This window comes from Genypterus blacodes, unplaced genomic scaffold (assembly GCF_046128005.1).
Source record: "Genypterus blacodes isolate CSIRO-AG114 ecotype Tasmania unplaced genomic scaffold, CSIRO-AGI_Gbla_v1 ptg000015l_1, whole genome shotgun sequence".
Taxonomy (NCBI): domain Eukaryota; kingdom Metazoa; phylum Chordata; class Actinopteri; order Ophidiiformes; family Ophidiidae; genus Genypterus; species Genypterus blacodes.
The window spans coordinates 2871370-2898669 of NW_027466829.1; the positions used below are offsets into that span (position 1 = coordinate 2871370).

Here is a 27300-nt window from a genome sequence, read left to right on the forward strand (position 1 = left end):
TCACCCTCCTGTATATTTAGTGCATATACGCACGCTTCCCTGCTCTGTCTCTCTCTTCCTCCCCTCCCTCTTCTCTCTCTCACTCTCTCACTCGCCCACTTACTCAGTATCGTTTCATCTCTCTCCCTCACTTACCCTCTCTCACACTCCGAGTCGCTGTGCTCTGACAGATGGGATACGCTGCCAGGGACTTGGGGAGGAGAGAGTGTGTTTCTTTTCTTCTTTGTCATCCGCCTGGTTTCCCTCATGAGCTGTTAATTCGAGTCTGGTCCCGAGGATGAGGAGGATCTATTTGTGACGAGACGCAACAAAGGAAGAGGGAACAAGAAGCAACAGGGTGGCAATTGTGTGACCGCGAGTGAGGAGGAAGATCTGACTTCTCTTCTCTGTTTTCCAGGCGCAACAAAGGTTAGTGAGGAAAGCTGATCATCTTTTAAACAAACATTGCCTGTTGTTATTGTTCTGCCCTTTTGAATCACTTTGTCATCTGTAGGAGTGCATTTCCTCCTCAATCCACTTCACATAGATTCCCTGTTTACTGTTATCCAGAGTCGATTCCCTCAGAATTAAAAGTCTGTTGCATTTCAGGGATATTCTGTCTTTTCTCGCTCGGTCTGCTGCTGGAGTACTGAAGTTTCACTGCATTAACACAATTCTGCAATTTCCCAAAGGGATAGAATAGCACACAGGTAGAGCACCAAGGTAGCGGTGTGTGTGTGTGTGTGTGAGCTGGGAGAAAGAGGACAGCTTGCTCTCATCAGCCATCACTTTACACGGGAGGCAATTAAGGAGGACTGGCAACCGACGCTGCTGGTAACTTGGAAACAGGCGTGTGGGAGATGCATGGTGGCACATGATAGGATTTAGGTAGAGATGAGCAGAGGAGGAAGGAGATTCCCTTTGTTCATTCACATAAAAGACCTTCCCGTCTGTGAAAAATCATTTCAAATCACTCTCCCTCTGTATGTCTGGGGTGGAAATTGGCTCAGGAGCGGCACATGTGAGCTCTAATGGGTGAAATGTGCACGCATGTGTGCCCAAACTGTGCACGGTGGCACGTAATCACTTGTGTACTAGTGCTGCTGAAGCATGGATGACATAGCCACCTTCTATTGTGTTATGGAGGACGATAGCAATAGATGAATCATCAGGTTTAGTAACTAGAAAATGATAAAAGGGGGAATACCAGTTTATAATAAACACAACTCTGCATTTCTGCATGATCCATTGTGTCATTTCTCTAATATTAACAAATCCTGATATATGGCGTAATAAAGAGAGTAAATAAGCACCGTGAGGGTCGATCTTCTCCATGCAACACGCGGTGGAGGATTCTTCTTCTTAATAAACACCTATTCTGCTCACTATTTGTCACACAGCCTGGCGTGCTGGCCTCTGGCTGCTGAAAACAAAGGCCCCTAATGGAGGCTTAAGTAATCTGATGAACGGTTGCGTTTGTATAAAATTCACTGTGGGGGAGCCGGTCTGATTAAAAACGCATTAAACAAAAGCTGGGCTGGAACAGGTCGCATTGTGTTCTCAGTGTAAACACAGGTGGAGGCATGCGGGGTAATTATTCTGGATTGTGTGTGTTTTGACGTTGTTAATGCAACACAAGGCAGCACGTACATTCATTCTGCAGTTTATGAGGAAACGTATTGCATAAGCCCTAATCCTTACTGTCCATTTGTGTGTGTGACGGTGAAGCGTGGCTCCACGTACAGCAGGTCGTGTTTACACAAAAGCCACTACAGTAAAGAATTAGCTGTAAAAGTGGATCTCTCAGCAGCGTGTTGAGTGCAATCAGCATCTGGGCTTTGTGTTTAGTCTGGGCTGAATGTGTGAGTGGACATATTTTCACCTCCATAGGAGTGATTGAACATAAGTGAGAAGAGAACTGTCAGACTGGCCATCAGTCACCCACCCAGTGTGACACCTACTCTGGCACACACACAGTCACACGCTTCAGTATTGTGCCTCACAGGGACATCCATGATGACTCGCTGACATTCCCCTAACAGGAAGAGTGGTTGACATTGAGTGTGTTAATGTCCACATATACTGCACTCACATTCTTCAAAAGCACACGTATACACACACACACAAGCGCAGAAACGTATACATCCAGGATTGTGTGCACACCCCACACGGAAAAGTAACAAACTAACACATATAGCACGCACACACACTCACAACAGGGGAGGCAGAGCGGGGAGAGGCGTCGTGACTGGTGGCTTGGCAGAAGCACTCAAGGTGAAAATTCTGAGTGAGGAGCATTTCAAATTCAGAACAGATGATCAAACTAGTGCCGAAATACAGAGTGGCTGCAGATGCAGAAGATGTTTGGCAGAGGAGGAATTTTGGTGCCTGAATCTTAAACATGAAAGTCAGAGGAGCTGGGCTGAAATCAGTCAGATCGTGCTTCTCCTCACACACACATCTGAACTGGAGAATACTGGAGAGCATTTGGAGTCAACAATCATTGCAACACATTAAATCCAGCCGCATATTACTGGGAGGAAGCTGCTAGAACCCACTTACCACTTCCACGTCCCCTACACACCTACACACGCTGTAGGTCTCCTTTGATCAGACATGTCGAATTCTGCTTGATTTCTTTCTGTCCAAAGCAGACTTCATCCATCACAACAGATAAAAAAAAGTGCAGGGAAGACTTAAACAGCCCAAGTGTGCATCAGTCACACAGGGAGGTACAGACACACACACACAAACACACACAGGGCTCACAGGTTGTGCCGTGCCTCCTTGTAGCCATGAGGGGGCAGATAGGCCGAGCGCGAGGGAATAAACAGAAGGCAGGGAACATCTGTCTGGATTCATCAGGTGCTTCAACGGGAAGCAAACCAGAGCCTGAAATGTTTCTGTGCTTTTATTGTTGATGGGTTTATGCTCTTTGGATTCAGATGCCATCACATTCTAAAAAGCCTTGATTTCATTGTAAAACACTGGACTGCATTTGTTTGCTGAGCAGAATGAACAGCTCTCAACTGACTTTTGGAATTCACTGGATCCTCAAGGAGAACTAAATAAATCTTATCGAAGAGTTTCCAGCTGAGCGTAAATCTGATTAATTGCACCAACAGCAACAATGGCAGCCAAATAATTACAGTCCCAGACCCAATATAAACAAGAGCACATAGTGTGTGTGTGTATGTGTGTGTTTGTGAAATATCTCCTTTTCCAATCCGTAGTGCAGAAAACTCCATATTCATCTGGCCTGTCTCTCTCCTGACAGCTATCTCTGTGTGGTGTTCCCCGACCCTGGGCTGGGCTCTGTGTGTGGGTGCACTGTGTGTGTGTGTACTGTGTGTGTACTTTGTGTGTGTGTGAGAGTTTTTGTTGTCTTGCACATACACATATTGATGAGAGTCTTTGTGTGCATGTGTCTGCTAGAAAGAGGCTGAGAATGAGAGCAAGAGTGCAAGTGTCTGTGTGTGTGTGTGTGTGTGTGTGTGTGTGTGTGTGTGTGTGTGAGAGAGAGAGAGAGAGAGAGAGAGCGAGAGAGAGAGAGAGAGAGAAAGCGAGGCTGACAGGAGCAGCCTGGGTTCCTTGATGAGGCCATGGCGTTGTTTTTGATGCCGACTTCCTCTCCATATCAGAGTCAGTGAACATCTGATAATCTAGAGGAGGCCTGGAAGAAGAAATCCACACACACACACACACACCACCATCTCTACTCATCAGCTTTTTCCTCCTCTCTCTCTCTGCCCGTCTATCTCTCCCTCTGTGTGGCCCCGTGTATTTCAGTGCTGTAACCATTAGACGCCGGGGGCAGAAAGCCAGCTCGCACTCTGTCCCATTACACTGTCAATGGTAATATCAGACGCCAGCTCGGAGAGGAAGCTCTATGCATCCTGACCCCTCGGCATACTTACTCCACCGCTTCTGTTCTATACGCTCAAAGCCTCAGAGCCAAAACACACAGTGGCGCTTCTCCCTCCATGCTTGTTTGAAGTGGATAAAACAGCCCCATTAAATGTTTCACTGAATCCAAATGTCAACATTTATTTTCGCCCTTCTTGTCGTCGTTGCTTTGACTGTTGCTGCCGAGCGTTTATGTGCAGTTTTATGTTTCGTTGGCACCGGGAAGGCATTTCTTCCTTTTGCACGGATACAGAAATGAGATGCTGAACAAATAATCAAATAAGAGCAAGCTGCTGAAATTCAGGTTCACCCGCTGGCTGTTTTGAATATTAATATGGTGTTTTCTCTGTCTGTCTGTGGGTGTGTGTGTGTGTGTGTGTGTGTGTGTGTGTGTGTGTGTGTGTGTGTGTGTGTGTGTGACACGAAAAGAAAGGGAAATTCCATTAATTTAAACTCATTCTGGGGCTTTGATATCACTGACCCAGCAAAAAGAGTTAAATCACCTGTGGGTGATCTAATACCAGCAGAGAATGTAGTATGGGGAATAATTACAGGTGTAGCAAATATTTAGTGAAGAGAAGCTGTCAGAATCTTTGCTTGTTTCTCTTACCCGTAGCTAAATAACACACTCCTCTCTCTCCAGTGTCACCTCATCATCGCCTCATCAGGTCTTTGTAAACACCTTCATCACATATTCATGCACAAACTGACATTTAAAAGCTTTATGCTCAGCCTCACTCTTTCATTATTCACTGTAACACCATCTGACCTTTGACCAGAGCTCCTACGCTGCCATGTGCTCTGATGTTTGACCTGTCTCTGACCTTTTATTGGCACAATCCCACACATCACACTATAGATCAGTTTGATGCAGGGAATGAACAAAGCCATCACTATAGCGATTCTCTTTGTAGAGGGAATATGAAAACAGTTCTAATGACGTCAGCCACAGAAGCATGTCACTTCTGGACAAAACAGTATAAAGATCCATGAAAGACAAATGTCGTGCTCCTCCTGGTGTCAACATACTAGGAAACAGAAACTAGAAACAGGTGTGTGTTTGGATTCAACATTAACTGCATAAACACACACGCATCTTTTTAAATATATATGTCCTCTTTCGTATTGACTTTAGTCTAACGATCACAACATTGATCCAGTTGTATAATGCACTATGCCGTATACTGTGTGTTCCCCCCCAGAGACATAGACAAGTGCAGTGTGTGTGTAGTGTAATTAATGCAACTGTGTGAGTGCTGTGCTCCTAATTTTATCTTTAAATTATCTTCAGACTAAAAGATGAATGTTAGAGAAGGGGGAATGAAGAAGAAGCACAACAGGATCTTTAAATAAGTTATATGCCTAGAAAGTCAGTGAAGGGTGGATTACTGAAATGCTCCGCTCTCCCCAGCACCCATATATAGCCATACGGCTGGCTGACCTCGCTCGCCCAGATGGTGCAGGCGAGAGAGTCTGGACGTGACTGACAACTTAGATTCATTGGGAGTGGATGAAGGGTTAAACGTCTATGTCAGATACTGGCTGGTGATTATAGAGCGGGAGGTGCAGCGGATCCTCCGTCACTTTGGTTCAGCCTCACAACACAGAGAAAAGCTTTTATCACCAGATAAAAGGAGCACGTCAAGGTAAAAGCTTAAACGCATCCGAAGACTCAACAAGAAGTGACGACTGAGCGGACCAGAGAAACACAAGCGAACACACAACCTCTGGATGAGAGCCGTAGTACGGCGGCTTTTCTTTGGTGTAACGTCCATTACAACAGGTGTAGATCATCAAAGTCATGGGAATCAAATTAACTCTCATTCATTGTGATTGTATGAAGAACAGAATGACCACATCATTTTACATTTCTATCACCAGGCATCAGAATCATGTGCCTCAGTATCTGTGGTCTCCAAGTCAAAGCCGCATCTCCATTATGTCTTTGAGTTGCAGATGGTAATTCAGCTTTCGTACAGTCGCTCCTCACAACACAGAGCAGGGTCTTGTTTTTTTTATAAATTCAGGAATCACAATGGGACACTTTACAGTTTAGAAACACCAATTCCAAAATGCCAATTCATCATTGCTTGTATCAAAAGGTCACACGATACATTCCACCTGAACGGGCCTCCAGTCTACTAGATCACTATGGAAACAAAGCCGGCAGTGTGGTGACAGCATTAAAACAAATCCTACCTTACAATTCTCACAATTCTGTCCAGTTTGTAGTTCCGTACATTCGCTCTGTAATTTCTTAGTTTACTGGTACTTATTGTGGAAGAGAACAAACAATGACCAACTGACAAGGAAAGCATGAGTGCGGATGTGTCTGTCTGTGTGTGTGTGTGTGTGTGTGTGAGGAATTGGCTTTTGTCCCAAGTCATCTCACACTGGGCCAGTTGCTTCAGAGCTGTGATCTCAACTATTGTGTGTGAAAGTGTTAGCGTGTGTGTGTGTATGACTGCGAGTCTGTTGTCTACTTTGCTAGTGCTCCGTGCCACCCAGTATGTACAGTATGTTCCTTTGTAATAATGACTAATAACTGAAATGGACATAGGTCCCGCCCACATGTAACAGTAGGTATTGTTCATTATTATAACAGAAAATCAATTCCACCCTGACAGAGGATAGAGACCTTCAGCAGAGAGCGGTTAGCACAGGATTAAACTATTACTGTTACAGTTTGGGGGGCATCTCGGGACATAATAGGGATTTCGTTCTGCCAAATATATGCAAACTGAGTTGCGTTCAATTTCTGTGGGTCAAAAGCGGTACAACGTCGTTAAAAAGGTGCAAACCATGGAGGACAACACATCCAATAATGATACCTGGAACAGACCACAATGGTTCTGTGCTTTTTAAAGCTTTCTCAAGGCCATTTAATCACCTGCCAAAACACCATTAGTGTTTGGATGTGGAGCTGTGTGGAGTGTAATCCACTCATCTGAGGGGTTCTTGGCAGGAACAGGTGGGGTTGTCAGAGACCTTTGCCCTGAGTGAACACTGTGACATCTGCGTGTACTAAAGCTATCCAAGCACTATGGATGTCTGGGCTAGATTGCATCAGGTGTGCCGCTGTGTGTTTGGCCTTTTACAGCTGGATTCGTTTCACAAAGGATTCTGTCTCTACCGAATGTGCTACTTTTGTGTTTGTGATTAGGAGAAGAATTTCAGTTATCCTGCGCAAAAATGAGAGTTATACACATAAACTATAAATCAGATTAGAGCTTCTAGTTTCTGTTATTTCAGTCATGTTTATTGTTGCTTTGAGATAAATAAGTATTGCCTCTTTACTGTGCATGTCTGTGAAAACTGCAGACAACAAAGATATCAAATCACTGCGTCCAAGTTTCATTACTGTCCTGCTTATGCCTGGAATTTTTGACATTCCCATCAGACTGCTTGTCTGTGGGTGGAGGCTATTTTAAATCTAGGGTCATGCAGATGTTGACGTTGAACATATCTAAGTGAAATGAGGAGCCTAGAGCGTGGTGTTAAGAGCAAATCCAAACAAACAAAGGCTGGATTGTGTCTGGGAGATACGAGCGTCCCTGTCTGCATTACTGAGACCAAATAGTCCCTGGAGCCAAAACAACTCCAGTTGTTCCTTATGAGTCCTTGTGAGTCACAGTCCCACTACCAATGAAAAGGGAATTTGTATGCCAAAGCAGTGATGAAATGACAGATTTGGCCTCCATCTTGCCTGTAGGCAGCTGAAGCTTTGATGGAGCTTCAGTTGTCGAAGGCTGCAGCAGAAATGTTCCTGGAGGGTTGTCATGGCTCCTGACAGTGATTTAGAACTTCAGCTGCTATCTGTGTCCCATTTAGCCACCAAACCCAACGATGCAAAGCCGTTTGATCAAAGCATATTGTGAATAACAGGGATGCTTCTCAAGGACAAACTTAAGTCAAGAGAGATAAAGTAAAATCTGCAGCTTGATTTCTACGTGCATGCAGGACTGCTGCACTTCTCTTCATCCTAGTCACTTTTTGCCAACACAACTTCAGCTGAACTGCCAAATTTCCCAACAGGCCTTCGTCTACACAACAGTGTGGCGCTCACACTTCACAACAGAGCGTAGCCAAGGTGCACAAATCTCTCACTGTGAATTTGAAGGAGAGGCCTGATGTCTGAAATGGATACTCACAGGAAAACTTACGCAACCACCTGTAAGAAGTTAAAACACGCAAGGAACGACTTTGCCAATATGGACCCAAATGAGGAGTTGCTCTGAACAGCTCTGATTTGATGATGACACAATTTGGATGGCCAATATAGTCAATCATGTACTCTGAGCTTGGCAACAGCAACCATCTAATCTCTTGCAAAGGTACACACAGCACAAAGCAAGCTTCCCTCATTCATATATGGAAGCAAAATCTTCATACACAGGAGCAAAGCCTGCATTATTCAGGTGGAAAGCAAATAATTTGAATCCCCAGCTCACTTTGAGACCCTGATTGCATAATGAATTCCACTTATTAGACCCCAGTAGCTGTCTCATTAACTGTCTCTCCTTTGCTACATGTGCATCTTGTTTTTCCTGAAAATAATCACTGGAAAAAGCCACAAGAATGAGCTGTACTCATCAATGAAACAATATGTCTGTGTTTCGCCTCCCTCACCTCCACACTTTCATTATCAGCTGCTTACCCAACCTGAACAAGGAGTGATGCTCGGAGTGTGCGGCAGAGGAAATAAAAGATCACTGGGAGAGGTTTTTATGCCGAGATGAAAGTCCACACGACCCACCGCAGATACATCAACAAAGAGGCTTTTAAGATCATTTAGAGTGTGATGCCGCGCTCACAGGGATTACCCGAGCTATGAAAAGGCCATTTGGGATCATTATTGTGCTTGTGGGAGTGTTTCAGACAAAAAACAGGTCCTCTTCTACAATGTTAACTTGTGTCATCTTCTCGATTGTGCTAACTTGACAACAATACCGTGTAAAATAACAGAGATACTGTGAAGGTGGCTGCACTGCACACTAGCTGAGCCCGTGGTGCTGCCTTACTGGCCAAACTCCCTACAACAACAGGCGCTATGGCAACCCTGCTATGTTATTCTCTAATGGCTTTTTTTTTTTTTTTTTGCACTCATTTCCTGTACACGACTAATTGCTAGCTGTTACATTCATTTTCTCTGTATCTTTTGTAGCGGAAAGGATCTCCCAGGCAACATCAGGCCACCAGACCATATCACACCACTTCCTCTAGGCTTTATTTATAATATGTCATCTGGAAAATGTATTCAGGTGAGCGATCGCATTAACGGGAGAAGAACTGCTCAGTCAAATTTATGTTGATCTGGGAGCTACGCCGCAAAAGAAAAAGCTGTTTTTCTTTCTTTTGAGGACGCATCATCAGTCTGTAATGGAAGATCCCTGAGCTGTGTGTGCTCTCTGGTTTGTAACGAGTATTGCATTGAAAAACAACAGGTCGTCATTTAAACTTGACTGTGTGCGGCTGTCTGCTGGGCTGGTGTATGTTAGATGCGTACATGAAGGTGTGAAGGTGTGTCGGTAAAGTGTGGAATTTAGTAATTGTGTTTAGTTTAACTGCAAAACGATGTCTTCCTCCGCCTCGACTCGTGCTTAAGGCACATTTTCACGAAACACTGGAGGGAAAACTATGAAGCGACTCAGCTGTGAAGTCTTTTATCTCAGCTTGTGTTTCTTAAAGTGAGAGCCACGTGATAGAAACGGCTCCTCTGAAAGCATTTTTATGGCAGTGGGTTGTGAGGAGAAGTACATAATTCATAACCGATCTGTTTAACTGGACACAGGTCAGTAAAACCTCAGGTCACAGGTGCAAAATACAGGTAAGACAAAAAACATAGTATTCAGAGTATTCGGCCAACCGTTACTGATTTCTTCAAGTGAATTTGATCACATTTCAGTAACATTAAGCTGAAATGGCCAATACACTTTTGACAGTTTTTGGTTTAGTCTGTTCTTGCTCTTTTGCTTCACCATTACATCACAATCAGGCTATTTTGAACACTAAAATTTTAAGGTTAAAGGTGACATACTTGCATGGGAAGGCAATTAATATTGAGTCCTTGTGTAGAGAGTCTAAACAGTTTATGATAACAAAAGCACTACAAAGTTCCTATTAACCACAACTCTTCAGTGAGAGGCTTCCAGGCACTGAAACTGTGGTTGTCCAAACTTGCTCTTTTCTTTGATCTTTGTATCATGGCAGTAGTACCTTTAAAGTACCGGAAAGTTCCTTTTGTTTCCCTAAAATGCAGCCTCAAAGATAGCCCCTAAGGCATTTAGCTGGTGACACAAAGCACAGAGGGAGGGAATTGGCCTTTCACTGCAAAAAGCTATTAGCAATTTTGAAAAACGCAAGAGCAGCACCCACGATTCTTTGCTGCTTAAGAAGTGAACTCTGGATGACAGTTGAGTGTAGACTTTGCCTAAAACTTCCAGCCGCTCCTGCTGAATTGTGCTATATAGGAGTTTTATTACCTATTTGATATGCACACACACACACAGGAGCTCTCCAGTGGACTCAGAAAAGTTATAGTTTGGAATAAGTAATAGCTTCTTTAAGACTTTAACCATGAGCTTATACGGCACAAAGGTTAACTACTGCGGTCCAGAGTTCCTTTGTGGATGTGTGTTATTCTCAGATATGTGTTCTTGGCTGCAGCCTTGCCGGCCCATCGGCTTAATGTGGCCTTGGACGCAACAGCGCCCCTGACAAGACTACACGTGTGTATGCCAAGCAGACCTTCCTCCAGGCAGCTGCACTCTGCTCACTGACAGTCACACAGTACCCAGTTCAGTCATCTGTGGCAGTAAGGATCATTTGATCGCAGCTCTAAATCTCCTAAAGCGGGCTCGTTTTCTAGCAAAGCACTCTAGGGTTTCTGAGTCAAGCTCTAATGTCATCAGGAGTGATTGAAAACTAATTTATTGTGATGATGGTGACAGAGAGCATCAGTCAGACACACAGAGCTCGCTGCAGTGGCATGCTGATCAGTATTTGGGTGCTAGCCCATTTGTAGACCCAGAAATGAGACGGTCACTTAGCCTGAGTGTACTTGTCCCTGTGTGAAGTGGGACTCCTTTCCAAACCACACTTCAGTCCGGATGTTCACTAACTCGTTTACTTTAGAGTGATTGATAATGCACATTAACATGGATTAATGGCCAGACTTGCTATGGAGTGTATTTGTGTGCTTTGGGCAAAAGACAAAGTGAATAAGGAGGCACTGAGGGAGCATAAAGACCCAGACTACCACTGAGATAGAGGAAGAGAAGTTAGATGTGCAGTCAAAAAGGACAGGCCTAAATATTTCATCTAAAAATAAATTGAAGATGAAGAAAAAACTGTAATCCTGCATAACTTTCATGCTTTTAAATCTCGAGAGCCTTTTAGATAACAGAACACTTAGCCAAAATAAAAAGATTTTTGATAATAAAGCATGTCACAGACCTTTCAGATGATGTCAGAATTGAATATGACTTGTTAATTTCAAAGGCCCCAGCGTGTGTGTGTGTGTGTGTGTGTGTGTGTGTGTGTAATCTCCAAATATCCCCATAAACCTCCACTCCACTGCACTTCCCCTCATCAGACCTCTGACAGATTTGGGTCTGCTGTTGATGTAAAATCTGTTTCCCAGTTCTCTGTGGTCACTGCAGCACTTTGTCACATAATACTTCCTTTTTCTCCCAAACTTCCTCAGTGTGCAGTTTGTAGACTCATATATTTAATCCGAGTGCTTGAGGTTACCCTACAGGTTTGTTTATTTTTTTAGCTACTGTATCTTTAGTTAATGCGCTTGCGAGGAGAGTCGTGGTCTTTCTGTATATTTCAGTTTCATCTCAGACATAAACAGTAAGCAGCTACACACCCTCCATCTGTGTTGCATGCCTGTTCAGCTGGGCAGCCTGTTCTATTTTCAGTCTCAGTGAGCTGTGGATTGTGTGCTTGTGCGCACATCCGTGTATTTACATGTTCTGCTTCACTACCATCAAGCTCATTACACAAACCCTTCACACTCACATCCTCTCTGCAAACAATCGCAGCGCTGTGATTAAATGAACTTTGCCCCTTTGTAGCCAGAACAACACAGAGAGCGCGGCGCGGGCGACGTGACGATGATGTGCCTTCCATGTGAAAACACCCTGAGACGGAAGAATGATATAGAAAAATCTTGCTGGAGACCAGATGAGTTGAAAGGCAGGGGAAGGGGAGAGAGAGGGAGAGTCGGTGGGTGAGGGGATGGGAATCCCTCGTCGTGCGGCGCGTGTTGTCATCTGAGATCACATTGAAGATTCGCCAGAAGTAAAAAAGAGAGAAAAATATATAAAATGCCACTCTAACAAGCCTCTGGAGACCACAGCTGCCTGGTTTTCTGAAGAGGGAACAGCTTGCCTGATGTAAAATGCTTTTAAAGACTCCAACAGAAACAGGCTGCTGTGGTCTATACATGTATTATTCTGTCCATAGCACACACAGGATCATTAGATTGCTACACACTTCTCAGTACATGAAAGAGTTTTCTTGCATTCTTGAGATTTGAGGTGGTCAAGGCGTGATCTCACCGCAGGAGGAATCCCTGCCGAGTCTGTCCAGGCTCAAAGTTACATTCTGTCATGCTAGAATTGGCACAGAAAGTCAAAGACTACAAGCAGGAAGTAACCTTCTGCTTTACTTCACTGTCATACACCTCATTTTCATGACCAGGAGTTTCCCAACATGACCACATTCGGACTCTGGATACCAATGCCTCCCTTAACCCTTGCTTGTCCTGACTGTTTCCCAAAATAAAAGCTGCTTTTCCATTCTCACAAATTCAAAATTCAACTTCTATAAGGATTTCCATGGAGCTGTGAATGAGCTACAACTATGGATGTTTGTTTCCTTGAACATACACACAACCTACAATCTGTTATTCACTGATTTCTGAGTCATGGTCAGCTGTAGCGGTCTAAATCAAGTTTATAGTTCTGGGTAAAAGTAACAGTTCATAGTAAAAGTCTCCAAAAAGTAGAAGAAGAAGGCGTAGGTGAGACCAAACTGGAACCTTCTCACTTCTTTGAACAATCTGGTAACTCTAGTAAGGTTCATTACTGTGCCAGAGTTAAGTTAGTGGATGGAGCGGAACCAAACTCATTGCCCTTGAAAGTCATTCATCAAAGCTAAGTCAGAATAAATAAGGGAACAAATGATGAATGCCTCAGCCAAGTATAGAACAGAGCTCTGTCGACCATGGACAAGGTGAAAATGGGGTTTTTGCTCAAACCCTCCATCTCCAGCCAGCTTTCTACGCCATCCTGCGTTTCTCTGTCACATGTGGCTGACACTGATAAGCTCATCAAAGTCTCATTCAACCGCAAGGTGATTCAACTGAAGAAAAGCACCGGCGGCATTGAAAAGGTGTATTGTTAGAATATATGATGAAATATCACCGGCGTCACATTTAGACTAAATCTCACATCTTACATAACAAAGAGGAGAAACAACCTTTTACATTTAAATTCCCCTCATTACTAATAAAGAGAAATTTTTCAAAGTAGAGAAACAAGCCCGACCGAGCAAAAAGTTCTCATTTGCTGCCATTGTGCAAATAACTTGTGACGGAACAAACAGTAACTTTACAGACGCACCAAGGTTGAAAAGAAAGATTTCCTTTATGAAATCCCATGATGCATCATTAAGCAGCAGACTCCTCCAGCAGCTATGCAAACACATCTCTCTGATGAAAGTTAGAGGAGCGGCTCCTGTGTAGATCACGGAAACTTTGGTAACAATTTGGATAACAGGTCTCCAATTTCCGGTATTTATTGCCGTCTCAAAGTATTACAATATTGTTCTCGACATGCATACTTTATGTGTTGTTGGTTATTAATGTCTGTGATAAATTCTTCTTCAATCTTGTTTTAAATATTCACAAAAGAAACGCTGATACAACAACAGTCTCAGTGATTTCTGCAGCTTTGCAAGACGGAGCTGTAGCGTGTGTCAATTATGTGTGAAACATCCTCTTATGCAGACAGAAAGACACATGAGTCGCTGCCAGGCCATCTGTTCACACAGTGGGGTGAAGCTTAAAGAATCCAGATCAAATGTCTTGATTGCTGGTCTTGTGTCCCACAGGTGGCCTGACTCCCAGCAGCAGCAATATGAGAGAAGCTACGTGAAAGCAGAGGATGCCCACGTCCAGCTAGAGCCCAGCAGCACCTCCCCTCACTCCCTTCTTCCCGTATGAGGACGAGAAGATGACTATCACCAGCCGGCAGTCCTTCAATGTCCTGACAGTCATCTTCCTCCTGCTGTCCACCGCAGGTACAGTATGTCCACTTTGTTATGTCCTTATCTCTCCGCTCAGGCCCTTTGATATTATGCATGTATGAAACCATGTCTTTAATCTCTTATTCCTACAGCTGACATCATTTAACACCATTCTCATTTGGACTCAAGTATCGTACTTTCAAGAAATATAGGCGTCAACCTCAGAAAGCAATGTTTTTGCAGATGAGTAGATGGATGTTGGTGTCTGATAGCCTGCAGTTTATTCAGAGATGCTTACATCAAAGAATGTGGGGGCATTTACTTTAAAAGCAGTGTATTTGGCAGAAGAAGTGCCTCAGGGTGCTCCCCTAATTTGAGGCCAAGCAGCCTCGGGGGAGAACTCAAACTTCAAAGAGTACAGAGAGCAAAACCCAGCAGACACATATCACTGATACATAAATGTAAGAATTGCGCAAGGCTGCTGATTTCATGTATGGTAAGAGGAGAACCGGACACTGGATATGGGGCTGTGGTGGAGGAGGGAGACTTCTGCACAGACACTAACATGCAGCATGTTGCAGGCTGGAATGAACATCTTGGTGATCAGGTGATCAGTTTGAATGATTGCTGATGGTGTGTACAGTCCGTTTACTCATGTTCGAACAGTTTAGGCTTAAAAAGAGAGGTTTACTTTAATGAGTGCCCTTCTAGTTCTTCATGCATCAATATGAAAAGTTATATTCAAGCAAAGACCATTCCTACTAAAAAACATCTCAAATTCAAAGACTGAAATTCAAAACCCCACATAAACAAACTTCATACAGGTCAACATGACTTTGCTGTTTCGATTGATCAGAAAATACAATCAACATCAACTTCACGACTTACTTTGTGCTAAACACAGTGTGCTTAGTCATGAATAATGTAGAAATGTTGCTGCTGAAACTCTTTTCAGCTTGCAGATCGTGAACAAACTGTTTACTGTAATGCAAGAGAGCCCCTAACTGCACCCTAAATTTAAAGAGGTGTTAATGAAATTAACCGGCTGGCTATGTTTACAATGCTGATATTGCCAAACCCAGCTGTCGACAGGGAAAAATCTCTCTCCTAGCATTTAAGTCGTATATAATTGCAGAGTTTTATGATGAATTTCCAATGTAGAGGGGCTGTGCAGGCTTATTGGCGGCATATTTCTCTACAACCGCTGACCTTTCCTGTAGCTGCCAAGGACTGATGCCAAATAAATAATATCGGACGATTTCAGCACCATGACGCTGGATGGAATAGGGAATAATATGATAAAATGTCATTTGAATGTCACATCAGGCTGCGATCAGAGTCAAATATTTACAACTTATAAACTAAAACTGAAAAACTAAAAACTCTTACGCAGGGTCCAAATACATTTACATCATCAGAGTACGGATCAAATGGAATAGCTTTCTCTTATTGCATAATCCATCTTTGAAATTAACTACTGTGTGTTTCATTGCCAACTCCACTCTTCATTCTACTGTCTGTTCTATTAGAAAAAAAGCTGCTGAAGGAAAGATGGCTCATTATAACCTGAAAGAGGCCCGTCCCTTTTCACATGCTGATCTGTCCCCTGCCTGAGATCACCAAAAGACTTTTATCAGCCCTCAGTGCAACATAAGTGGACCTTGAAATAAACCCCCAGCACCTTTACCGACCACACTGCCCGCGTTGTGGCTTTGTTGATGAAAGGAAACGCAGTTCAATACAAATAAAATCAATCTGAGCGCACTTTACACAAACCTGTCACATTATACTCACCCGGAATGATAAAGCGAAAAGAAATCAAAGCCCTTTGATTATTATAATCATACAAACAATGCAACTGCTAAACAGGACACAGAACGACTCAAACACAGCCCACAGACATTAAGGTGACAACATTACTGCGCTCTGTCGTGCTGCAGCCTGATTAGTGGTCACAGAATGGGAAAGGATTCTAAAAACTGACCCTCATTATCTGTGCTCATTTTGCGTACAGATTGGTTCTGTATTACTATGAGCAGGAATCTCCGCCGCTGCAGAATTAGCTCCCTGTGATTTCACTTCCAACCCCAAAATCATTGTTGTCAGGTTCCATTCCCGTGAAAACAATATTGTTTATCTTTCCGCAGTGCACAGATTTATCTTAGCTTGCACCTGCAATTTTTTTAGGAATGGCAGTGTGACTTGCAATAAAGGCCGCAGGGACATAAAATGATGGGTGAAATCTTCTTCTTCTTCAACCGAATACAGATGGGAGATAGTATTATTAGTCGCAGACATCTTTGCAAGCGCTGAGCTCAGATAAATGGACTGGTTCAGTGCTCTGCCTTTCAGTTGAATTCATCTAATTTATTATGTGGGGGGGACAAAAACAATCCTCTGTGCTTTGTCTCCTTTATATAAATCTCCATCCTGGTATCAACTGATACAAAGGATGCTGTGTCAAATGCACTCCCACTGTAAGTTCACATGAAGACTTTCTAGATCAAATTGTCCTTTTAGAATAAAGTTGATGAGTTGCCATCCGGGGCCTTTGTGCCGTCTGTGATGTCTCGTCTCCAATTATTCCAATTAATGTTTGTTATGCATTTCCTGCGTTCGCTACATTATTTTGACGCGTTCCTTCGCAATTCATCTCATTTCTGTGGTTTCCCAGACATCCATTTGGAGGAAATCTGTTTCTTCTTCAATAATGTAATTGCCCCAGGCCTTGTCTTTGCTTAGATGATGGTTATGTATTTCTTGATACGTATACATTAGCGCTGAATGCGGAAACATGAGAAAATGTGTCTCAGTGCTCATGAGTGACGTTCGATTTATCTTTCATATGATTCCTATCGATTTGTCTTTCTCTACATTACAGCGCTCTCAGCTCATTACCGAGTGTGTGAACCCTACTCTGACCACAAGGGGCGCTACCACTTTGGCTTCCACTGCCCACGCCTCTCAGACAATAAGACCTACATGTTCTGCTGCCACCACAACAACACCGCCTTCAAGTACTGCTGCAACGAGACAGAATTCCAGATGGTCATGCAGATCAACCTCACCACCACCTCAGACGGTTATGCGCACAAGTAAGTGATGATGATAATAATTACCATAACAACAACAACACCATGAAAGTGGCTCTCAGTGTGAGCGCGGCCCTCCCTCCAGATGCGGGGCCATGAGGGGCCACTTCACACAAACACTCAGGAAAGTGTTGGAGGAATAGGAGCCCACGGGATGGACGGTGCTTCTTTCCTAACCCTGCATTTTCCAGAAACCACTATTATATTATATTCAAAAACAACACATTCAGCCACAAAAACAACAGATACCAGCAGTTGATGTATTTCCATTTCTCTTTCTCGTATGTCCGCCTGAAGCAGTGTTATGGGAAACTTGTTGTGTGATTCAGCTCCACTCATACGAAATATTGATTAATGTTCAGTCGACGCAGAGATGAATTGCTCTGCCCTGACATTTCCTCTGATCAGATGAAATCTACGGGTTACAAGTGGGTTCATAAACGGCTCCCTCGACAGTATACACTCATTGGCATCCTTTACCTCTGGCACAGAGGTTCTGCTGCCATTGATCCACAACTACAGAGCGACTGAAAAACACAGCAGAGAAATAAAGGAGTCTCTCTTCTCGGTGTGACACGGAAGCCTCCACATGTTGGGACCCAAGGGCACTTAAACACCTGCCTTAGTTTAACACCTGCTAGTGAGCTACCAATACAACTCGGTATCCAAACTACATCATAGTGCAAAACAAGATGCAATGAATTAAAGTACAGTAGTGATTACTGTTGTTATAGCGATAGTAAACTAAGCTGAGTTGCGTGAAGGCCTCTGAAACATACGTGTCTCGCTGTGTGGGAGCTCCCAGCGGGTGGCGGTGGTGACAAAAATACAGCTCTCTCTACTAACGCCGTCTCAGCATGGCTCTGTCTAGCCCTGATCACTCTGCCCTACAGCAGGTCATGATATTTCATCAGTGTCTCTCACCTGTTGAGCCACTCTTCTCTACTCCTTCAGCCCATCCAGACACAGATATTTACACTGGCAATGTGAGCTAAACTGGGTACCATTTTGCTTCCTCCCCTCATTGGCCTGGGTTTGTTTTCTATAGTCGATGCAATACGGATAGAGCCTTCATATTGTTAGAGAGCTATCCAATAAATAGCTGCAATGCTGCAGAACTGAAACGATCTGAGGGTGGAAAACTCATCTAAGAGCAATTTTTCTAAGCCAACAACTAAGGCTACAAACTTGTGACAGATAATCAATCGCATCTGCCTCCCGTCTCTGAGGAAGCAGCGTTAAATATTAAATAACATTTGTCTCAGCTGTGCAGTGTGGTGATGATTGATCCCTCAGAGCGCAGAGTCTTGTTTGCTTATCCTTCACTCAAACCCCCTACAGGGAAAGCCCCCTGCCGTACAAGTGAAATCATCGGTAAAGCTGAACTAATTCCTCCAGCGCAGAGGTGAGGAAAGCTAAATGCAATTAAGGATACGGTTAGATGGGACTGCAGGGTGGCGTACTACTGCTTTACTGTTCATTCAAGCAGGTCAGAGATTCATTTCAGAGCTATTTATTCACACTGAGATCCCCAAGGTCATTTCATTTTTCAACAGAAATATATTTGACATTAGTGAACTAGAAGGATTGTGGAAATCAGAGTTAGAAATGAGCTTCAATCACTGCAGTCAAATGAATTGCAAAGTGTTTCTATGCTCACAGAGTCAGGATGACATTTTAATGTCTAATGGAACAGGGAGGATTCCATCGTGATCGTACGGAATTGCTTTTTATTTAGAATAATAAGATGTGTCCTCAGCTTCCAACACACCCGGAGAGATTTACCATCCCAAAGACTGTGGATTTCTGAGCTATTTCTATGCATTTACCTTTCTATAATGTATGCATGTAGGTTGCCCTCAGAAAGCTCAAATGCAAAAATCAAACTGGATCGAGGAGCATAAAAAGAAAATTCATGAGGCATTAAAACTAAGAGCACATAGTTGCGGTACTATAGATGACCTAAAATGAGATGGATTAATAAGTATCTGGTGTTAATAAAATTTCCCTGTCCTATTCAAGAAGTCATAGATAAAAGGCAGCAAATGGAACAGATGGAGAGGAGGTTTTTCATTATTATTTTTTAACTAGTGGTTATGTATAAAGGGAAGGTTTGATTGGAGCTATTTGGAGTCATTGATGCAGTTTAAATGGATCCTGATGCTTTTATGAGGAGTGTTTATCTTTGTCTAACCCTCACAGTCTCTATTTCTTATAGTAACTATACAGCCCTGGTTGGCGTGTGGATATACGGCTTCTTCGTCATGGTGCTTCTGGCTCTGGACTTTCTCTACTACTCAGCCATAAACTATGAGCTGTGCCGGGTCTACCTGGAGAAGTGGGGTCTGGGAGGACGCTGGCTGAAGAAAGCCAGGAGTCAGTGGCAAAGATCCATGCCAGAGGAGAGCGAAGCCCCGTCTCAAGCCCAGCCCATGGTGCCCGGCCACTACCAGCCACGACACAGCCTGCTGGGGGAGAGCAGCAGCCCCACACTCCTGCCCTACAACACATCCACCGCATGGTGAGTTCCTGCTTCACAACATGCCAGCCTGCACTTTGGCAAAGGAAATCCGCAATAAACAGGGAAACATTTCAAGTCCAAGTCGTGTCAAAGTCAATTTACAAGCATTTCTTGATTGTGTCAAATCGAGCATCAAATCAAATTTGTGGTTACTCATTTGAATCATGTTGAATTCATACCACTGGGAAATACTGGCTGGATTTATACTTTATTTTATAATGTTTTATTGACAAAAGCTTTTGACATGAAAGTGAGCTTGTAGATTGTTTTTATACACAGAGGGGAAGAAAAGAAAGAAAACATCAGTAAGAACACAGATATGTCCTACACACGTGTGAATTAGGTGGAAAAGAAAAAAAGCAACGGTGACAAAGCACCCTCAACATATTTTTTGTCTCTCAGTCAGCCTTTATCAATATTTTACGAATTCTCCCCTTCTGCCCTTAATGGTTCATTTCCTGCAAAGCATCTGATCTGGGGGTTCAAGGGAGGCAGTAGTCGAGTGGGTAGAGCTTCCGCTTGGGAACCGGAGGGTTGCCGGTTCGAGTCCCTGCTGAGGTGGAAGGCACCTGAGCAAGGCACCGAACCCTCAATTGCTCCCCCCTCTCTGCGAAGGGTGGTAATGTAATGTAAGTTGCTTTGGAAAAAAGCGTCTGCCAAATGATTGTAATGTAATGTATTTGTCTTCCATCTAAACATAACTCCACCCTGTCTCAACATCAACCTCTGTTTAAAAGAGAAATTTCCTTGGTTGAAGTTTGGCCAGCCCATCACTGAGCTATCATTATTAATGGATAAAAAAAGCAATAATATGGAGCTTTCACTCTCCATCAGGGACCCCTAACTCATAATGGACCTGATTGTTTTGACCCTGAGTCACATCATGAAAGCTTGATAGAATTGTTTAAAATAGAAAAACACCATCTGCTGTCCTTTTTGCTTCCTCCATACCTCTGAGTACAGGACTGTTACTTAGTGTGTTACATTCATACAAGATGACTTACCAATCTGTTGGCTGATATTGTTCAGACTTCCCCAGTACAACTTTGCAATCATATCTCACAGTTGGAACAAACCAAAATCTTTCATGCCGTCAATTTTTCATGTTGGAATAGTCTCTGTCTGAATGGAACTGAGAGCCTCTTCCTCTGGGTCGACATCTCTCTCGGGCCATAATAATTTAATGAGGGCAGAGGTTTGACAAATGGGTTTGAGAACCAGTGTGGACTGTGGGAGCAATAGATGGGAGATCTGGGATGCTGCGGAGAGATCCTGGGGCCGCTCAGCCCATGGAAACGTGGTTAACTTAGACCGGAGATGTTTGCGGAGCCCTCTTCATTAGACATGAAGTCAGTTTGGTATGATAGGACTCATCAATCGTATACCAGCTAAGTGGACCTGTCCTGGCAGCTCTCAAGTTTCAAACCGCAACATATCTATAAAAAGGCATTGAAACTGGAGCAGAATGCTAAAGACAAAGCACACTGTATAGGTGAGAGCGCGCTAACTTCATGGTAATTGATGCAGATGAGTGATGGGAGCTGCTGGACCACTGGCTTATAATTTCAGCGTGAGTGGAGCTCTGGGATAATTCTCTGCAACATATATTATCCATGAATGCAATTACTGAAAGTGAGTCATTCTATAAAAAGTGTAAGAACACTTTCTTATAAACAGAAGCATATTTGTAAAGAGCTGAGAACACACTCACATAACTAACACACGACAGCTGCTGGGGGCTAAATTCAGTCACAAGCGTTTACTGAGTTTCTGGGGCAAGATTAGAATAATGTGCTGTCATATGAGCACCGGTTTGCCATTTTACACAGTGAAGCGCTTACATGTTTCACAATGTATGCTGTGTTCTGTAACCACCTGATTGTGTATGTATACCACAGCTGATGTTGCCCACACAGTGCGTCATCGGAAGGCCTTCTGTGTTTTTTTTTTGCGGGGGTACAGATCTTTATCCCCCAGAGAGGATGCAGGGCAGTGGCTGAGAAAACTCTGTCCTCTTTGTTGAACATCTGTTGGCTAAATGTAAACAAGCAGAGACGGGGTCAAGTCCCACAACTAGCGCAGCAGCGGCATCTAAAAACAACCCGAAAAAACACAGCGAATCGGGAACCCAGTTACAAACAGTACACCAGTACAACCAAGCAATCTTGGTGAGTCAAAGTATCCAATTATTTCTCTGCATGGAAAGACGTGTTTTTTTTTCTCCGAAGGCATTGCAGCTTGGCATGCTGCATGTGAGAACACTGTTATCCATAAAGCTTAGTGAGAGCGCTGGTATGTACTGCCTCAGATCTGTTAGGGGTTCAGTGTGGGCGGCCTGGGAAACTGTTATTACTTTCTTCTTGTGCATACCTTTATATTAAAGCCTGTTATTCATTCAGTGTGAACAAATAAATAAATGAAGTCAGATCTGGGTTTAGCTTCTCTATAACTAGCAGACTGATGTTTGCCAAAGTCTGACTGATCTGCAACTCGGACATACTGTCGGACAAAAAAACACCTGGAGCTTCTATGGTTTAGCTGTAAGATGTAATGTGATATTACAATGAAACAAAAACTGTAGTTTTTGGGATCGCAGTTCTCATTCCACCTTTCCAGGAGGCTCCAGCCTGTAGGCATAAATTGCTCAGCGGCAACGAAGCATCAAGAAATTTCCTGGCTATTAGTAAATTAAAAGTTTGGCAATCTTTTCCTTGTAGTCTACTTCTGACACTTTGCAGCACTGAGTTGCAATATTTTCTGCATCTCCTGACTCCAGGAGGGAAATCTCAGGGAGTTGGCTGTGAGAATCTTTGCTATTATTACTTCGTTTACATTCTTAGTGTGGCTCGCCTGTGCTGACACTCTCTCTCCCCCCCTGAGCACTGCAGAAACGATTTGATCCTCTGCCAAAATGTGGGTCTGAGTTTACGGCACATTTTGAGCAAATTTAGGCCAGAACTGATTTAGAAATTGTGGGTTATAAAAATAGCGGAACAATAAAGATAGAACAGGATCGGTTGTTTTGAAGTTGTTGTTTTTTTGCAAATGCTTAAATGAAGAATCAAACACGTGTCACTTGAATATGAGCCAAGAGTCAAGAGTGTCGTAAATGAAAGTGACAGAAATAAGATGTGGAGCTCAGCGAGATCTTGAACAGTTTCTGCTCAGATCTTGGCACCAAATCCCAGCACAACCCCACACAGGTTTGCCGTCTTGTCTTGGAGCTCCAGTCGTGCATAGACCGGTCATGACAAGATGTCATCTGTCACTACATTAAGCGTACCTGACTCACCAGCCGTTATCACGCTGGCTCCTTTCAGTCAGGCCTCAGTGACTCAGCGTTATCGCTCGGTCTAGTAAATGAAGTCTCTCATCTCTCAGTCACTGTCTGTCACATCCCTAAGTCCCTAAGCTCAGCACCTTTGAGTCTGTCTGGCAGCCAAATAACACACAGCTGCATTCCGCTCAACTCAAAGAGTGTTTCACATACTTTTCCATCTTTTTCTTTTTTGTCACGGCGCGATCAAAGTCAAACTATGCCTCCTACATATTCATATCCATGTTTGATCTTAACGGTAGGTTCTACTGTAGCTATATAATGGTGTTGCACATTGAGGAATTACAGCCTTTTTGTCTACGGAGCAACACGGCAAGACCTGGTCCAATTAAAACAACACGCTCCATCTGGTGTGAGTTAGTTAACATTAATGATACTGCAAAGACAGTCAGAGACACAGTTGTGCTCCGAGCTAAAGAGAGAGAATGTGAAATCATATCCTCCTTTCATGCTGTGCAATAGCTTCTGGCATCACCGCTGGCAAATGAAGCTGTTGAAAGTTGTTGTGTGTATTTTTGCGCAGTATTTTACTTCTGTTATTTGTTCTGTTTTCATGCACTGACTTTGTATTTGAGCTATTTTCTACAGCCTGGTAATTAGTGCACAAATAGGATAACATTGACTAAATTCATCTAAATATTCTAGTGTCCTTGTACTTTTTGACATTTTTATTTTCCCTTCAACAAAATAACTTCATGATTTCAGAGTAAGAAGCAGTTATTTCTCATCCGGAAAATGTTTTAGTAAATCCGATTGCTGTTTGCTCTTTTTGCTGTTTTGGGGTTTTTCTGGTGTTGAGCTGATTTTCTGCCCACTGTGCTATTTTCCAATAATCAATGTGGACCTCGAAGAACACAGCGTCTCAGTCATGTCCGTGTTGTTCAGTAGGATTTGGGTAATTTAACCCAAACTTCTGTGGAAACATAGTGGAATTTGATGACGCACACTTTAATGAGACCTCTGTGCTTGCATTTGGCCTTTGGCGAAAAATAATCCATTTCTGTTTTCAGTCTGTGTAATGGTTATGAAATTTCTTTTGTTTTATTTTGTTTTTATACAGAGCGATGCTGCGGGTGGACAAAAAGAAGTGTAGCAACTCCCTGCTTGCCACAGAGGAGCGTGCCCCACAGACACACACCTCTGGACCACAGACACAACACCACTGGTGGGCTCCCCCATACTGTTGTAGTGACTACTGCCCCTTTTGAATGAGCACACAACCCCCCTGAACTGACCCAGGCAGGCCAGCGTGGTATTTAGAAATCCGGCTCAAGCACCTGGCTACAAGGAACCACAGAGGAACACAGCGCTGCTAGAATAGAAGGAGAGGGACGGACACACTCAGCCGATCACAGGTGTTCAATAACCCCCTGAAATGGCCGACAAGGCACAGAGTTTCCCAAACCAATCCGACCAGAACTGGATGAACTGTAGTGGCAAGTGAGGAGCTTTGCCTGTTTTTAGTCCATCTTTCTAGATATAAAATGTTTAATACGCTCCTGTGTCAGTTTGTGTTCTGTAGCAGTTAGACACAGTTGTGGGTTATCTATTTGGTGATTTATTTATGTGAATTAGTCAAAGAAATATATGAGTGGTCAACATTCAGAACATTTAACAGTTTAGGTTGATGCTGAGCATCACACTTAGTGTAGAATGTTTTGTTACTTGCAGAATCCAGATAGAAAATGTCTCTGCAGCAACACAGAAAAACACTATATGATTATTATATGGAATGTTTTTGGTCTCCTTTCTGCGAAAACAGAGATTTCTATATATTGTAAGTTGTCTGACAAGGACGTAATGCCATACAGTAAAACTGCTGTCGATCAAAAGGTTTTACATGAGGTCGTCAAGATTTCTCATTGGCTCAGTGAAGGCAAAGGAAGGGATGTTTAAAACTTGAAGTACCTGACACCAAACTAAAACACGGATCAGGGATGTCTACAGAACAGCAAAGAGCTTTATGGTCATTAAAATACAACCAACCGCAACCACTGGCAATTGCATTTCAGACATTTTATTACAGTTACAGATTTATTTCTGACAGCCCAGGTTTGTCCCCTTGACTTTTTTTTGCGATTCCTCATTACAGGAGCTGCCTGAACAAGGGCTCCATGAGCAATATGATGGCAATGAATATCCATTTGCCTCCCGTATAAGGAGCGCTCTGTCATACACATCAAGTAAGAGTCAATTGGAAGGGATTAGCCATAATAGAAAATGTAAAACTGATAAAACCCCCTTCACTGTCAGCAATAATGTACAGTAGCTTATTCAGAGTGATGACATGATATGAAGAGGAGCAAGCCAAATGAGCATACAGTGCACTGAGCAATCACTGAGGTGAATCACTGAGGTTTTCACTTATATTTAATGGGTAGGTGTTGTCAGTGAAACGGACATATGCTATTTGAAGGTAATGAGCTCCATTTAAAAGAGGGATTTCCCACCATTTCACTGTCAGCACTGCCATGCGAAGGGGGCAAACAACCATTACCACATGTCCATATCTGAATTCATTGCTGACAAGTGCGTTCTCTGTAATCCATAAAACGTTCCCGTCTCTGTCTGGGGAAATCAAACTACCCGTCAATGCCAGATTATACATAAAGACGAGAGATGATGAAGGGTACTGTGGGTACAGTAGCAGAGGGGCCAAACTGTGGGAGCGTCCGAGCCTGCATGTGTACGGACTCCATGGACTGTGAGGGCGTTGTAAGGTACAATGCTTGATGACAGTTCAGGCTGCTTACACATCATCAGTGGAGACATTGTCATCACGATGCTTGGCTTTGGATGTAACTACAACATTTTGGCCCAGATTTAGGTACCATTTTAAATTGGTGTTCTTCCATTTCTCAGCACTGATGAAACAACTCGGCTCCATCCTTTTGTCTCATCTCCTCCCCCCATGCGGCTATGGAAGACAGGTCAAAGCTTAATTTGGTTTAACTCTGAGTGCAGCAGTTAAGTGGATAATCCTGGCAGCCATCACAATTCTGAGAGGCACCACTAACACAACAAGGCACCCAGCTGTGCACAGTTTACAGCAGATCACGTATGAGCAGCCCCCCTGGGAGAGATGCTGCTCATTGTTTGGAGTTAGAGAACCTGCAACCTGTAAACTAAACACTCTCACAAAACTAAGATAAGCATACAAAACATGCAAACCATCAAACCTGGCTCTTGTTTTGACATCTCATCCTCTCTGTTTGATGAAGTTTAAATGGGCCCCTAACAGGACTCAGCTCACACACACACACACACACGCTGTAAACGGGCTGCCACCGTCCATCCTCAGTTATCAGCAATAATATTCCAATTTGCTGAGTTGTTACAGCAGGTCAATCCCCTTTTCAGTGGTTAAATTTAATTGCATTTTTTTTTTTTGCTGCAGAAAACTTGCACGGTCGCTTTCAAGGCAGAGAAATAGGATGTGTCCAACTGAACTAATGGGCTCGGAGACCAGCAGTGATTCTAAATTAGACTCTTGTGCCACCCCGCCCTCTATCTCTCTTTTTCTCTGGTGAACATTTTTAAGAGGTGCAGCAGAACACAAAAGGGATTTAATTGGTCCCCGATGCTGAATACGTGGAATCATACACTATACACGCTGTCTTCTCTTAAAAGACAATTCATTTTGCCTCCTTCAAGCAGCAACAGGGTTAAAACTGAGTCAACCCCCACACACTAAAGACACACAAGCGGACATTTTCACTCTTAAAATGTTATCTGCTGTTATTGTTTTGTTCCAAACTGTATTGACTCTGGCCTTATGTGATGTGGTAAAATGTATCAGCTCCCCCTCCGCCCTTAAAAAAAAAAAACAAGGACGGGAAGGGAGGAGCGAACGTCTGTTTCAGTCTCACCAGGTCGCCATGGTAACAGTTGCCTTACAGTTGAATCCCCACGTGTACACAGAAGCTATGTAGTGGATGATACCTCACTTTGGGTGTGGTGGTGGTGGTGATGATGATGATGATGATGTGCATCACGATCTGTCTACAGTATGTAGTACTACTAGATAGAATGTTCAGTACCGTTCTTACTTGGATTGTTATTACACTTGTTGACTTTGTATTGTTACGACAGGGAGAAATAAAGTTTTATCTTTTCCAGTGTGTTTAAATCCTTGTGCCGTGTTCTCTTTCACACATAAGACCCAAAGCCTCTCGGATGAGCTGCATTTCCCTTTATTTGTGGTTCAA

At 43.3% G+C, this 27300-nt stretch overlaps 1 protein-coding gene across 2 annotated transcripts; it reads left to right on the plus strand.

The window, feature by feature from the left end:
• Positions 1–27209, plus strand: shisal1b (shisa like 1b). Of its 2 annotated transcripts, XM_076140758.1 has the most exons (5): positions 1–408; positions 14008–14196; positions 17024–17237; positions 19453–19755; positions 24153–27209. In XM_076140758.1, coding segments are annotated over exons 2-5 (585 nt in total). In that variant the 5' UTR covers positions 1–408; positions 14008–14129; the 3' UTR covers positions 24154–27209. The 2 variants fall into 2 exon arrangements, with proteins under 2 accessions (XP_075996873.1, XP_075996872.1); XM_076140757.1 differs by lacking the exon at positions 24153–27209 and having other exon boundaries at positions 19453–19759.
• Positions 27210–27300: the final 91 nt, after the last annotated feature.

Excerpts from the sequence above, each read along its gene's own strand:
- shisal1b (XM_076140757.1), top strand. The coding sequence starts at position 14,130 with ATGACTATCACCAGCCGGCAGTCCTTCAATGTCCTGACAGTCATCTTC. Across the intron at positions 14,197-17,023 it reads CCTCCTGCTGTCCACCGCAG|CGCTCTCAGCTCATTACCGA; the intron begins GTACAGTATGTC and ends TCTACATTACAG. Across the intron at positions 17,238-19,452 it reads TCAGACGGTTATGCGCACAA|TAACTATACAGCCCTGGTTG; the intron begins GTAAGTGATGAT and ends TATTTCTTATAG.